At 40.1% G+C, this 16,515-nt stretch overlaps 1 protein-coding gene across 6 annotated transcripts; it reads right to left on the reverse strand.

The window, feature by feature from the left end:
• Positions 1-237: 237 nt before the first annotated feature.
• On the reverse strand, positions 238-11,208 carry LOC116326857. 6 transcript variants are annotated; one of them, XM_031748284.2, is made up of 5 exons: positions 11,042-11,207; positions 10,630-10,669; positions 4,957-4,981; positions 2,966-3,046; positions 238-2,342 (listed from the first exon to the last, which is right to left on the reverse strand). In XM_031748284.2, exons 4-5 carry the CDS (start codon positions 3,009-3,011, stop codon positions 1,471-1,473), a joined length of 918 nt encoding a protein of 305 aa, XP_031604144.2. In that variant the 5' UTR covers positions 3,012-3,046; positions 4,957-4,981; positions 10,630-10,669; positions 11,042-11,207; the 3' UTR covers positions 238-1,470. The 6 variants fall into 6 exon arrangements, with proteins under 6 accessions (XP_031604144.2, XP_039467389.1, XP_039467391.1 ...); XM_039611455.1 differs by lacking the exon at positions 10,630-10,669; XM_039611457.1 differs by lacking the exon at positions 10,630-10,669 and having other exon boundaries at positions 2,966-3,780.
• Between the last annotated feature and the right edge of the window lie 5,307 nt (positions 11,209-16,515).

Below are 16,515 nucleotides of genomic sequence, written 5' to 3' on the forward strand. Positions count from 1 at the left end.
TTTTGATGTAAAGTTACATTTAACAGCTTATATAACATAATCATCTCAAATTAACAGGATATCTTCATATGATAAACCCATTTGCTGGTTAATTGTACTACAGCAGTGGTCAGTATTTTTTGTTGGTATAATTACTGTTTTTACACACCTAAACACCTTAAATAAAGGAAATCTTAGAAATACAAAGATGTCACGTGAATTTAAATTGAGAATTTAAAGTCAAAAAAATGTGCTGGAAAATCTCAATTCTTTTATGTATTTCAGTGCATGATACAGAAGCAAATACAGAAGGTCTGCATGTTTGCTGCTTTAGTGTGAAATTGTGAGTACATCTCAAATCTAATTGTAAAACTCAATCAATACACCAACTGGAATCTGTCATATTACAACATATCCCATTTAACATCCACTGCCATAAATCAGTTTTATATCTAAATTCAGTGAGAAAAAAAATTACACAAAGGTCAGAAAAAGACAGTGATTTCCAGATTTTCTACAGTGAATATACAGGAAGAACATATTGTTCTTCTTGTATTGCCAATAGGGTTTTTCAAGTGTTTCAAACAATTCTAGAAGTATTTTTTAATGTATATATCAGGTCTAAAATAGTGAAGGCATAGTTCAAGAAGGTGGGCGGTATGCTATTTACTTTCTTTCCCCAAGAATTAGATGAGACGATAAGTGGCACTGAAAAATATTAAACAAATTCTACAAACCAATTTTATTAACTTGGCATGAACGTGAAACCAACAAGCCCAACTGCCAGGAGGTTTAAAAAAAATCTGCCAGCCAGAACTTCTAATTAACACCTAATCAGTGTTTGCCTAATCAGTACAGAAACTGAGAGATAAAAATGTCTTGTTGCCATGTCAGCCCGAGCGCAGCAGTAACCAGATGCTGGTTTTAGCTTCACAGTAACTGCACAGACATTAGAAAAGTTTAATGTTTCTCATGTAACTCTGAGCAAGAGTGAGATAATTTCTCAAAATGTTAATGCTTGGATTTTTACACAGAAATGGTGACTCTGAATCCGTCTTAAGAAACTCAACGTGTAAAGGTGATGCATCAAAACTCAGAAACACTCAAAATCTCAGCCCTCAGTTGCATTTTTAATACCAGAAACAGTGAGGGACACCATAAGCATTAGGATGTGCATGCTAAAGGATGGCATACTTTTTTCCCCCATTTCTACAGGAACCATGGCTAAACAATTAGTGTGGATTTTTTCTGTTGGATAAGCTTGCTTGCTTGAAGTTCTTATTTCTGTCCAGTAGGGGGTGGAAGTGGACTTTAGTGCACTTTGTAGAGCTTTGTAGAAGATGCACAAATATATAAATGCCATTTTTATTATCAAGGGGAGGTGGAATGGTGGGTGATGGTGTAGTATGCTATTAAACCCACTCATATAAAGCAACATATAAAGGAAGCAGTGTATACATGGTATACAGGGAGTCTTTCTTCAACCATTTCTTACATGACAGAGCAACACCGGCAGCTCCTGTGCTTAGAACTGCCTTTTCCCTCTGTTATGCCTGGTGGAGATGCATTATGTGACTCTTTATCACCTTCCTCTGCCTGCACATTGACTCCAGCTCCGTTTCCACCCGAGGGAATATCCTGAACTGCTTCATCTTTGGACTCTTTCCCGGTGCCTTGCTCTGCTACCTGGTCTAATGGTGAATAAAGTGGAGGAGGCATTTCAGGTCCTAAGACATGCTCTTCTCCATCCTCCGTGATTATCACTCGTTCCACAGTGATCATGCCTTCCTGCTCCTCTTGGCTCTGACTCTGGTCAGTTGTAGCATCAGCGTATCCCAAGAACACAAGTGTGACAGGACTTTCCTCCAACATCTGATTCTCCACGATATCTACTTTTTCCAAAGTGTCTCTCACTGCCATCGTGTTTTTATCATCTGTGTTTCCCACACTTACAACACACTTCTCACTGCTCAGCTCAACTTCTAAATCATCGCTTCTAGAACCGCCGAACGGCCTGTAGTCTTCCTTTGACGTGCTGGGATGGGTGTAAAGCGACAGGCCTTTTTTCTCTGAGCCTTTGCTAGCTTCTACTGTCTCTGTCTCTGTCTTGGTTGGTGTGACTGTAACTTCATTCAGCAGCACTTTCATCCCAACCCCGTCGATGACGCTCAAGATATGCCCGAGCTCTTCAGACGAGGGTTGATCTGCTGACCCACTGATAGTGTGGATGCTCCTCCTGCCGTCGTCAAAGACAGTGGTAGCCTTTGGAGCACCAGCTGGTGTGGACACAGGAGCCACTGACCTAACAATGGTGGCGCCTGTCTTGGGGTCCCGCTCTACCTGCACCTCCAACATTCCCAGGACTGCAGTCAGAAGAGACAAAGTAAAATGCTTACAGTGAGGCAAATCAAAAGGCCCAGTTATAATTAAATATTCATACTGATCTAATTTCAAGTCATTCACAGACCATGTGAGACCTTTATGTTCCTAACAAAACTGCTTTTAAATGTTTCATAGGGCTGGGTGTTAACAAACAGTGAGAAAGTACTAAGGTCAGTGCCAGGTCAGGAACAGAGCTTTTGTGTTACTAATGTGAGCCGGCACAACAGAAATTATAGGAGCACAATGAGCAAAATGTAGCGCGCTTATTCTCTACACACAGCCCTCCAGTGGGCATTAAAAATTAACCAACAGAAATAACAAGAAGGCTAAATATAACATTGTTCCCAGGCCTTTCACTGCAGTCCCTTCATTAAGTCGTATCCTTGGGGCTGAACTTGGACGGAGCAACATTAAATAAAGAGGTCATCGTTTCCGAGGGAAGGACGAAGAGGCAAATACAAATAACTGAGGATAGCCTCTTGCCAAAATTTAGGTTTATCAACTTGTACAGTTGGCATTTCCATCGGTAAACATTTTCGTCATGTGCACTTCATTAGCATTCACAAAATCGATAAATCATCGATAGTCCATTCCTGTGTCTCACCTGATCGGCCATCTTGCCCACTTTCATTCAACATCCTTTGTGCCATTAGTACAGAAAAGGGACCCACAGGCAGTTTGTTCCCTGAGAAAGAAAATGTAGAGATGGAAATAACTGTATTTTCAGTGCAGTGTACGCTCAGAGTGTTTTTACTTGTGTTTCTATTTGATCTTAATGAACACAAACCACCTACAATACTGAATTCACTGACAATGTCTTCACTAGGAATGTCATTTGTGCACTATCTATATTAATAGGCACAGTTGTTACTGAGACAAAGTGATATAATGAACATGTGCCTAACGCTGCTAACATTTTTCCTTTATCATTGGACTGCTCACTCACAAGATTAGACGCGCGTAAAAAGAGTGTGGAGGTTTCAGGATGACGTGCGCAGACGAGTTTTGACAGTTCACAAATTTGCTTTCACCACAACTGAAGGAGCGATAGCTAATGTGACCTAACAACACCCCTTTCCATAATATAATGATAATAATAATGATAAGAAGAAGAACAAGGAGAAGAAATAATTTATTCCAAAGGTTGGGATGAATAAAGTATTAGACTGTTACATGAAAAACAACTTAGCTCAAACACAGTATCTTGTAGTTCTTAAAGTTTACTAAAGAATGAGCTCAGTTAAATAGAGAATTGAGGTACTTTGACTGTGCCGTTCCCAAGGGGTCATCACAGCAGATGGATCTGCACAGATTTTCCTTCCTCCTACTCTGGAACAGAACTTCCCATTCATCTAAGCCAGGGATGTCATATTATTTTACACTGTGGGCCACTGGTCCAGCCCAGTGAAAGTCCCCTTTCTGTCAGTGTAAAGAACAACTACACATTTATTGCTTTAGATTTTTTTAGTAAAAAAAGGAACAACGTTTCAACAATACAGCTCAGTTTCTGCACATGATAAAGATGGGCTTAAATTATAAGAAATAAATGTTTAAAATTATAGGAATATTTCTCTGCCCTGTAATTATAAACCCATAATCCATAGATAGATCATACATTTCTTCAGTAGATAGTTTCAGATAGTGAAAAAACAGGAACTTTCTGTTATTTTGTTGTTTTAGTGTACTTGCTTATTTGTCCTATGAATAGCCATAGAAGAGGAGTTTATCAGTGGGAAAAGCTATAAAACGTAAGAAAATACGGTTAAAAGTCTAAAATTGATGTCATACATGTAACATGTTTTAAAGCCAAAGATTCTGGCCCCTGGCCCTTATGTTTGGCACCACTGGTCTAGGCATAACTTAGCTTGTAATACCCTAAGGCGGGGTTTGTGTCTCCTCCCAGCGATGGTGCAAGACCTTTGCATAGTGCTGAATATAAATGTAGGCTATATTTTATCTAGAAAATATACAAGAAACAAAATTGAGCAAATCTTCCAAAAACAGGGATAAAAAAAGACTTTAAAATCGTTGATTTCTTTTCTCTTTAATCTTGACGATTTCTTTGTTTCCCTGGAAACAACATGGGAGTAAATAACCTTCCATTCCACTTTTATCCTTTAACATTATTAGGGTTGATTTTATTGTATGTGTCTGTCTGTTTATTTATATCTCAAACACTAACATCACTCACATATTTCAGTTAGTGTCAGATGCTCACTGCTTCATGTCAGGGCTGGATGTGCTTTTATAATGTATACAGCCTTTTTACTTCTGTGTCCCTCCCAGCTCCTCAGAAGCTTTGTTCACAATGTGGAGATTGGCCAATAAGTGCTGTGATAATGGTGTTCTTGTAGCACACAGAGTCAGAAGGAATTTAAGTAATGTTGTTACGCTCAAAGTAGAGCTCTTTCTCAGCCATGGCTCCATTCTGTCACACACACTTAGATTATTATTCTTCAGGCAAAGACTTAGTTATGGCAAATTATCATCTGCCAAGAAAGAATGGTTTCTAGGCAGGCATAGTGATGAAAAGTGACAAAATATGATAGCAGCTGATGGTAAGCTAATGGAGGCTACGTGCAGCTGACTTCTTACCTTGCACGTCCTTGTCAGTGCCAGCCTGTGGGTAAAGGGAAGAGACAATTTTAAGTACTCTCCATGGTCAGACACTCAAAAGCAGATACTGAGTCTGCAACTTTAAACTCATTCCCCTGCCCCTCGCTTTCCCGAGCCCTCCCCAGTTCGTGCCCTGCCATAAATATTTCACAGCCATCATCAGAGAAGTGTTGAATCAAGTTTAGTTCCATCAAGTTAAAAGAAGCTGAGACTGTCTTGCCCAACAACCATTTCAGGCCTGATACTGGCTGTCAGCATGAGACAGAGCTAAATGTGGGCTGGACCGCACAGTGGAACATTTGGCGGAGGCCAGAGGTCAATAAATACGACACATTTTTTGATAGAAGAAGAAAAAACATACAGGCTAGAATGCATACATGACGCTAAGGCATTACATTAGTACAGCGTAGCTTTGAAAAACAAGCAGGATGTTGTCAGTATTTACCTAATTTCAGGTAAAGTTCTTGTTGCTCCTGTAAATATATTTAATTACCAGCAAAAACCTATCCTATGGATATTTTATTGCTTGGCCTACAGCGCTTGTCCACTTTGCTCATGTATGAAAACTCAGACATGTATGTTAATGTTATCATGTTATTATTTTCATGTTCATTAAATCGCTGTATATAATCAAATGGCAAAACCAGCAATTCATAAACACCAATCAAATGGAAAAAAAACTTCTTTGCAAGCTACATATTTATTGTTTCAGACAAAGTAATAAATTACAGCTACCAGTAAAGTCACTGCTTGATGATCACTTATTTTCAGATGTGCATGACACCATATTTTAGTTACCCCAAAGTGCCACTGCACTAAAAATTGTTTTATTTACAAAAAACAGTGTATATATAATGTGAACAATGTACACTTACATATAATGTACACGTATTGTGAACAGTGTACAGGTATGTTTTGAGATCAGCTAATTAGGATATGAGTGTTCTAAAAATAATTCCCATAAGCTTTACATAATTTACTTCCTCCAGATTAATTAATGTGTCTAGGAGGAGTAAGGTAAGAGATATAGATATAGATGTACAGACAATTTAATATTTTGCATCAGGAAAAGAAAAATGTCAAATTAAAATTTGTGCTGTCAGCGTTAATCTCGTTAAAATGACGTCAACGCCATAACCGCATTAACGCGGCACGTCTCCATTAGCGAGTTAGCGCGGATTGCCCCGTGCGTGGGGCTGCACAGCATCAACGCATTAGTGCGGTTAACTCGTTAACGCTGTAGCAACAATGCATTGACGCTGTGCATCCCCACGCACGGGGCAATCCGCGCTAACTCGCTAATGGAGACGTGCCGCGTTAATGCGGTTATGGCGTTAACGTCATTTTAACGAGATTAACGCTGACAGCACTAATTAAAATATGAAGTTACTGTACTGTAAGTCCAGGGCTCTTGTCGTTGTATATATTTAAATGCTTACTGAACCTAAGGCACATCTTCCTATTATACTTGAGAGCAGCTCGGTCATCTGGCTGAAGCCGTGCAGTCAGTAGAGTCTGTGTTTTCTTCTTAAGAGACCTCTTTTCTGGCAACCACTGCCCCCTCTGTCTCATCCTCAGGCTTCTTTTGACTTTTAGTTTGTTCCCTGACACACATGCGCACACGCACACATTGTCGCAGACATCATATGTGTCAACACAAAACGATGCACATTAGAGCTCATAATATAAATGATTCATAGCAGTGGACACTGTGTGTGTGTTTGTGTCGTACGCTCTAGGCTTTAATCCATCACGTCAACTGTCACATGGCTGCCTTCCATTTGAACTCCTCATGGCTAACAGTGTATCTGTGACAGAATACTGTATGCTTCATGGCAAACATTCACATCTTTAAAAACCGATGTGTGTGAGCCAGTAAAATGTAGATTATGTTGACTCGCTGACTTTGACAAAGTCAAATCAGTGATTCGATCAACTGCATCTGAATGAAACTGTTTAAATGTGGCTGTGTGTTCAGCAGGTTAGCACAGGACTGAGCTGAAAGCTGTAAATTGCATGAAGGACAGGAGGTGGAGTTGTTTCACTGAGCCGCTGGCCTCTTGTGAACTTCCTCTGAAGAAGGATGTCGAAAGAAGAGTCAAGGAAAGTTCAAACTCAGAAAATCAAGAAAACGAAGCAGAAGGACGGAGCTGGAGGAGAGGCGGCAAGGATGGGTCAGATAGGAGACTAGAGTAAATGTTGGATGATTTTATCTGTGATAATCATGAACGGATGTTTCAGCAGATAAAATTTTTAAATAATAATAATACTAATAATAATAAATTTTAATTAAAAGGTGCCTTTGAAGACACCCAAGGACACTTAACAATAGAATAAAATCATAATAGAGATGACAAAATGAAGAACAATAAAACAAAAGCACAAAATAAAATTAACAAACAGTGTTTTCACAGTGAATATGCAGATTTGAACAGATGAGTTTTGAGTTGAGATTTAAACTGGGGGAGAGAACCAATGTTTCTTCTATCTGGGGGCAGAGAGTTCCACAGTCTGGGAGCAGAGCAGCTGAAAGGTCTGCTTCCCATGGTGGTGAGGTGGAAAGAAGGCACAGCAAGTTGAATAGAAGAAGAAGATTGAAGTGAGCGGGCAGAAGAGGTAGTGTTTAACAGATCAGAAAGGTAAGGAGGTGCGAGGTTTTGATGGCCTTGAAGGTGAGCAGAAGAAGTTTGTATATTATCCGGAATTTCGCTGGGAGCCAGTGAAGTTCCTGAAGAACAGGGGTGATGTGCTGGTAGGAGGGGGTTCTGGTGATAATGCGGGCAGCAGAGTTTTGAACCAGTTGAAGCTTCTGGAGGGATTTTTGGGGGAGACCATGCAAGAGAGAATTACAATAGTCAATGCGGGAGGTAACGAGACTGTGGACAAGAATGGACGTAGACTGGTGGAAAGAGAAGGACGTAATCTGTTAATGCTGTGTAGATGGAAATAGGCAGTGAGATTGTTGATGTGCGATTTATAGGATAGTGAACTGTCTAGGTAGGATGACACTTCCCCATTGATAAATTAAATTAATATCATTATATGATTTCCTTTTATCAACTGAATCTGCTTTGCTGTATTTACATTTTGAATCTCCACATAGAGACACAAAGGCCCCAGTCTGCAAACCACAGAACTTCTTATTGCTAGACACCACAGGGCAGCCCCAGAGGTCCCATGTCCATGGCCTAACAGGTCAGAGCTGATTTGGTGGGCTGATGGGCACCTGCGCAATGTTAATGTGTGGCAGTGTGAACATAATGTGTAGCCTATATATGACCAAAACCATCTGCCAGTGTTAACAGACCAGAAGGGCCCATTCAAGGGATCAAGACAAACGGCCAGCTGCCTGGCAGTGGTCCCCTCACTCATTCTGCAGTCCTGGCAGAAAGACTGAGGATTGTATTGCTGCCATTTTGGATCTTACTGAGTATGAGTCAGGCCAGCAGCCTGCTGTTGTCTGAGAGTGACAGAGAAAAGATGTCACAGCTCAGCACCACAGCACAGAGACCCAGACGTCTTGCTCAATGCGATCTGTCACTCATTGGCGGGAGTGACATCCTGAAACCTGACAATTGGATGTCTAACACTTTAAGCCAAAAACTAGCAGCCCTACCTGCTGTAATTTACCTGCTTTGGTAGTAGAGCGTCTTTTGAAATTCATGATCTTTATTATTTACAATGAGTTTGATGTGAAACATCATTGAAAGATATAATGTTATTGGTCAAAAGTGGTTGCTTATATACACATTAAATGAGAATTTTCCAATTTTTCCTTGTTTATCAGAACACAGTATCCATGATGGAGGAACACTAAAAATCTACTGGAGAATATCATCATCTATTTCTTCCCAGAGTAGGAGAAAACAAATTCTACTTCACATTTACTGCCACAAAGATAAAAGGAGGTATTGTTGTATCTTTAGGCTCGACTGCAGTGCGGATGGTCTGCTCCTGCCGTTAGCAGTGCACATGCCTGAGGCTGCGGGTGTTTGGAGAACGTAGAAATGTGCTGCACAGTGTGTGGGAGGCTTTTGCAGCGTGCATGATGCAGCACACGGCTACTGGCTGCATAGACAATTTAGGCTGTTATGTGTTGTTTACTTTCAAAAGCTTATATCCTTCCTTCAGGGAACAGTTTAGCAGTCAATGGTATGCATAGTGGCTCACAGCAAACAGTGCCCATCCAATATCAAACAAATGTCCTATTCTGACGTCATCATTGCAGGAGGAGACGCTTGCATTTTCTCTCAGTTTTCAACACAAAAACAACCAGAGGTTTATACAAATGCATTTTCTTCTGTGCACCACTTGGTTGTGGTGAGAAGTGTCTGCAAGATTTCTGCATTTATAACTGAAAACAGCTTGCACATGTGTTGATTGGAGCAAATCAGACATAATAAAGTCCAAGTGACCCAACCCGAAACATCTGACTACACGTCAGCTAGCAAATATCTCACTCTGGCAGCCACAAGATATGGCCTGATATAAGGGTGGGGCCCACCAGCGGTCAGTTTTTAACACAGCTAAAAAGAGAGCAACAACTCCAGATCCCTGCCTCAGTTTTCACTGCAGTCACAGCTTAGCTGAAAGTCCAGTGAGACCATCCTGTGTCTGAATGGCCAGTATGAGGCCACTGAAAGCTTTATGAAATCATAGGTGCAAATAATAAATAAAGAGAAATGAAGCGGCAAAAAGGAAACTGGGGAGAGCAAACTGGGCGCGTGTTGTAAAAAATCTCTTGAGTATGACATAATTTTCCATTTCAGCGTCCCATTTTCCATAAAGGAAAAAAGCCACAATTCACTTTCAAAAACACTACATTTTTTCAGTGTAGCCGTTCTCTCAGGTGTTAACAGTGAAGCATAAACAGACTGGCTCTTATTTAGCATTTTCTACTGTACTACTTTGAGCACTCAAAGAAACTCAGGGTTCAGTATCTCACCCAAGGCTTTTTTGACATGTAGACTGTAGCAGCCTGGGATCAAACAACCAATCTTTCAATGAGCAGCGGATCTGCTCCACCTCCTGAGCTACTGCTGTCTCCTCTGTGGCTACCCACATACTGTACAGGCTTCCATGAAACAAGGATTTAAGGCTAGTTAGCTAGCTTTTTGGCATATAAAGATGGTATGGTGAGGTAGTTCTTAAAAAGTAACAAATAAACAGGACTTAAAGACTAAATTCTGAATACCAGGAAGGCTTTGGAATTAGTAGCGATTGCTGGTTGATAACAATAGCTAGTAGCTAGGTATTGTCAGGGTAATATGAACACAACAGGACAGAAAATGTATTTTGAAAATGCTAAAGGTGAAGTGTGAAGATCCTATAAACAGAAAAACTGGATTTTTAAAGGCTCATTCAGGCAGGCCTACAGATCACTCTGTGACTTCTTGGTAATCACCTCTAGGGGAAAGTGTGTTCTCTGCGACCGGCTGGAAAGTGTTTGTGGGCAGTTGCTAGCACAGTGCTGCACAAAAAACCTCCTTGTGATAACTTTGGCCACTAGCATACTCCTGCCATTGCCAGTAGCTTGTGCCGACCTATGTGCCGACTCGTCTGCAAACATTTCAGACACTTCAGATATTATTTAAATTACACTTTCGGGTTGACTTTGAGACAATCAGCTATCAGCACAAGAAAGATGCAAACCTCCTGACTTTCTCCTCTTCTTACAGTATGGAAACCTCTCCTGGTGACGCAAGGAGAACTCAGGTCAGTGACAGGAAAAAAGTTTGAAATAAAAGCGTTCAAAGTTGCTTTTCTGTTTCTGATGTTAAGTCTTGTCACCAAATGGAGGATAATAGTACATTTAAAACATGTTTAGTGGTCAAACTCCAGATGTCCATGTGTGGATACAGTAGGATAAAGAAAGCTTGTACAGTTTCACACTCTTTCACATTGTTCAGGATTCATACAAACTTTGACCACATACTTCTTCTTCTTATTTTCTAACACTGAATGTTTCTGAAAGCACTGAACTGTCTGTACTAACTTCAGAAACATATTATCATGAGAGGATTTGCTTTTAAGTAAGTTTCTCATTTTTTAAGTCAGTACTTACCTCTCGTCCACCCTTTGTAAGTTACCTCCTAAGAGCCGAATGACCTGAAAAAAGCAGGTTACTGCAAGATGAAGCAACAGAGACGACTGTTTTTCCTCCTACTTAAACCAGAGAGAACTGAGAACACGGTTCATATCGCTGTGGGTTACACCCGCTTCTAATAGAATTCTTTGGTAACACCCCTTTACTGCCGTGTTCCCTAAAGACAAGGACTTGTTCTGTGTAAAAGGAGTCTGCTGAGAAACACAGACAGTGATACAGAGTAGAGGGGGGATATTTTTAGGAGATGTGACCGACATATTAAAGCATGGGCAGAGGTCAGGGATAGCGAAAGAAATACTTCAGTGACACAGCACATTGCATACATGCTGATGCTGTATGCGTACTGTTAATGTAAGCTATAAATATGCTGAGGTCGGCTTCAGGCCTTCTCTAAGCCCAGTGAAGTGGGTCACTTATGTTTGGGCTGATGGCACGTCTGAGTGCGGGCGGGCAGGCTCAACTCAGGCCCCTCGAGCCATTCATTTCACAGACCAATAGTTATTGGCCAGAAAGTTAACTGTGGAATGGTCTCTGGGCAGGCAGTGCATATCAAGTGAGACCATTCCACTGAAATGACAGGAGACAATGGCGGTGCAGTAAGATTATGTTGACGTGAGGTGAAAGTTCAAGATGGTTTAAGGCTGACCAAAGTGGACAGTAAAAGGGAAAAACTACCGAGTGAATGACTTTCAGCTCAGTAGCTCAAAGCCTATGTTGGTGCTTTTTTTTAGAATTATTTTTAAAAAGTGTTTAAATGATTCTGCTGAAGGAAATATACAGTAGCAGTTTTGTGGCTGTTGTCTGATGGATAAAGCTTACAGTATGAATTATGATACAGTATTTAATAAGAGTGCAGGATGTAACCAACTATTTCTTTTATTTTTATATTATGATTTGATTTTATGACTCTTGAATGACTTGGACCTTATTAAAGCTGCATGTACGGTACGCTGTGGAATTGCGGGCTGTCCCACATGAAAAATGACCGTTGTGAAAGAGAGATACAAAGCCGACTGCTGTAATGGTCTTACGACCAGTGATAGCCTGGAATAAAACTCTCACAGACTCGTGAGTGACAGCGGCACAGCTGGGTTCTGAAACCCATTATATTCAATGGCTTGAGCTGTGCACGAACAGTTTGCCAATAGGTTGAAGAAGCATGGTGTGTGGGAAGTGGATTGTGCCATACATTTTTGCGGCTAATAAAAACAAAGAATGGGAGCGAGCTGGTGCACATAGTACACGTAACGTGCAAAAAAATGCTAGCGCAACACACATCTTGTTCTAACATGCGTCTAAGGCAACCAGATCACAAGTGGACAAACTTTAACCACACATGTAAACAACCATCAGTATACAGGGTGTATCAAAAAGAATAGTCCAGTTTTCAGCGTGCTTTAATTCGGCAGCTGTTCACCGGTAACAATCGAAACACGTACTGTTAGAAACAGTGGATTTGTGATTTTTTACATGTTTCCAGAAGGTAGCATAACAACAGCAGTGGGTACAGTGGCTCCAGCCATCCATCCACTGACTATCATATCTTGTTAACATTGTGAGTTTTGTTTAACCATGTATTTTAAAATATTGCTATTGCTTTAAAAAATATTGAAATCAGATTTATTTTAAATGGAAGCTGTGCACAGTTATTGGGTCACTCTAAATGGAAAGTGTGCTAAACACACTCTGCTGATTCAATGATGACACCTATTAGACCTCAGTGGAAGGAAAACAAACAGCAAGTAGCACAAACTTTGCATTCCATGTTAATGAGAAGGCAGATTCAAAGAATTATTGACTGCTAAAGAGCAGACTTGCTCTGAAAGCAACTAAGGGGAAGGGAAGTGATAAAGAGACTATGCTGTACTACATAGATATTGATTAGCTCGCACCCCGACTCATAGATCAAACATTTAAGCCCTTGCCAGGACCAGGCTCAGCTAAGACAGGTGGAGTGGGAGCAGGTCGACATGCGTTGTGAAGCTGTATAAAAAATTAGTGCTTCTTGGTTTGTAATTCAATGACAGACTTCAGATTTAGTGCTGTCAGGTTAGATCAAACCTTTGCACTGCAAAGGACCTTTGAAGTCGTAGTGCTTAAAAATCCTTGGAAACGTATCATAATTTACTGTTACTGTACTCACTGCTTGTTGAACTGAGAGATCGTCCCCAGAGAGCTGCCTCATGAGTCAACGAACCACTTATCTGGAGAGGAATGACTTCAGATCGCCATTACAGTGCTATATGCCTGAGGTCCTTAGGGAAATTTCTTGTAATTTGGAAATTATTCAAGGATGAACTATTCAGAATTTGGCAATTAAAGGTCCCTGTTAAAGCAGCAGGTTTTGCCTGTCCTTTACACCGAGATGTTCAGTGGAAAAGGCCATGAATCAGGTGTAGAAGTCTTGCTCAACAAGGGTTCATGATGCAACACAGTCCACTAGGATATAGATTAAGTTAGGACTCACAGGACTGTGTTGTTTCAATGTTTGACTGTGTTATATTGCTGAGTTTTCAAGCTAATGGAATAAATATTTATATGAGAGTTTTTCTGTAGTAGTTACTGTTGTACATGTGTGTTACTTTACAGAGTTGCTATCAGAACTTTGTCACTCTGAGTCAAATGATTTGATACAAAGAACAAAGCGCAGCAGAGATCACAGCAGTTGCTAAGATCAAGACAAATTAGATCTGTGACACAGAACAATATCCGTCTAGGCCACCGGTGGAAGGGTGCTGTCTTTGTGACATATGAAGCACGAGTAATGAAGAGTTGTGCCCGTTCGTGAATGAGATGGCACCGCTGGGAGATATTGCTCTGTTTCAATACGACAAAGAAGCTCACTGAGAGGCACAAGGTCACTGACAACCCCTGGGGGAACTGCTATCTCCTCATGACGGCAGCTGCAGTCCTATGCACGCACAAACACAACACACAAACACACTGCGCTGGAGTGAGGGAGTATGAATATGATACCTTATGTGTTATGCTTGAAGGTTAATGAGATGAGAAATGGTTGACAAAGGGTGGATGACTTTTTGTTGGCAGTCTAGCTAATGTTTCACAAGCAGGAAGCAGGCTTACGTGATGGATGTTAAACATTTGAGAGCACACGTGCTACTTCCTGTGGACACAGAGAAACGGTGAGACGATGCTGTAACATGTAACAGTTAAACATCCCAAAGACATAAAGATCAGGCACTAAAGTACAAGGATGAAGAGGTTTCAAACATAAATATGAAGAAGGGGAGAACAGATGTGGATTGAATTCCATGGAGGTTTATGACCCAGGAGAAATCCCTACAGTGAAAGGAACAGAACAGAAAGTCTCTTTGAATCATGCACATGACTCATATTTAGAGCTGCAGCCACTCAGTGGGCTGACACAATATTTCTACGCAATAATATCACTTGAGTATTATAAGTGATTAATTACAGTATTTCATTGAGGCACTGTGTTTTTTTTTTTTTTTAAAATAAAACAACACTGACTGTTGTCAGTATATATCTTTTGTGTTTCTTGAGCATGCATTACCAATTTGAATATATTTTGTCCACAGTGACAAGACCTCCTACTCCTCTCTGCATTAGTATTCTCTCAAGGACATAACTTTTTTTGGCTCCAGCTGCCAGTGTTACTGTACTTAATGACAGACCACATTGTTATTAAGTATAGTCCCTGAATCATTTTAGTTTTAACATCCATGCAGGCAGTGGTGTATAAGACTGTGTCAAAGGGGATGCAGTGGCAGGGGCAGGGTTTACACAAAAAGCAAGCTGTTTATTAGGCTGGAGAAAACAACAAGCAAGAGTAGGTAGATGCAAAGGCAAAACTTAACTAGAGCTTCACTGGGAAAAACTAAATACTAAACTCAAGAGACAAAGAACATCAAAAGAATATAATAAAAACCTGAACACGGGATTACCAGAACATGGAAACCAGGAAACATGGAAGCTAGGGAACTCAATGTGAATACAATGACAACGAATGACAGAAAACTCACACACTAAATACACAGAGAGGAGACGAAGGGAGTGGCAACACCTGGGGAACACAGCTGAAAGAAGGGGGAAGCAAAACACACAGAACATGGACATGAGACTATCAAAATAAAACAGGAAACACCATGAAACGTGGACTGGTGCATGAAATTGGAGGAAAGGCAGACGAGAGAAGGAGCGAGGGAACACAAGAGAGTATACATGAAAGCACAACACTACAACGACACGACACGAAAGACATGATAGACTCAGAAAATGACACAGGGATAAAAAAAAACAAGGGATAAGAGTAATACAGTGGTCCCTCGTTTATCGTGGTACTACATTCCAGAAACAACCGGCGATAGGTGAAATCCGCAAAGTAGCCAGTTTTTTTTTTTTTTTTTTTACAATTATTATAGTTGTTTTAAGGCTGTAAAACCCCTCACTACACACTTTTCTCAGACAGGCATGAACATTTTCACACTTTTCTCTCTTGTTTAAACTCTCAAAGTTCAAACCTTTGTAGAAAAATAAGTCCAGTATTATAGAATGAAACCAAAGGCACCCGTGGTCGCCTTTGACGGTGCAAAACGTTTCATCGACATTGTTGTTGTTGGGGAGAAAACTTACAAACATACATTTATGTAAATTTATGTAAACTTGACAAGCTGAACGCATTCTGTACTGTGCAGGAACACGGCACGAGATTGATTGACAGTGGTCTACAGCCAATCAGGAGGCAGAACACAATGTGCTGTTAAAAAAAAAAAAAGCAAAATTGCACCAAAAAATCCGCGAAACAGGTTCAAATTTAAGTATTTTAACAACCATGAAAAACATTAGATTAATAACTGTCCAATCATGGTGCGTCACAGTACATTTAGAACAAAGCTGTGAAATGTGTGTTTCTGTTTTATTCTGTTAGTATATCGTCTGTCTTGTGCTTTTTCATATATGTTTCCAAATTATTAATCCTAGTTTCTGGTCCCTTACTACCCAGTTATATGAATTTCAGTCTAATATTACTCAGCTAAAACCACTGTTGAGGCAAGACTGTGGTTATCAGGAAAATGTACTTTGATAATTAAGTGGGAACCAATGAAATGGTAATAACATGATATTTTCAAATTATTACCATCTTGTTTAACCTGATTGCCCCAGTATTACAACATTATCACCAAGCTGTAATAGCAAACATGAATACTGTTGCACACAGATAAGTATGAATTCAATCTCAGTGTGTTTACTGAAGCAATCTTTACGTAAAATTAAAAAGTAAAATAAAAAAATTCTATTATTCGCTTTGCTGATTTGAGTTTCTCTAAAACTGCTTTTAGAAGTGAGTGTGAATTGCAAGGAAAGGAAAATAAATAATGGATTTTTTTTTTTGTAGAATTTAAAATCCCTCGCTAGATATTTTACTGTCCATTCATAATGCATCGGACTTT

The sequence above is a fragment of the Oreochromis aureus genome, linkage group 4 (assembly GCF_013358895.1).
Source record: "Oreochromis aureus strain Israel breed Guangdong linkage group 4, ZZ_aureus, whole genome shotgun sequence".
NCBI lineage: Eukaryota > Metazoa > Chordata > Actinopteri > Cichliformes > Cichlidae > Oreochromis > Oreochromis aureus.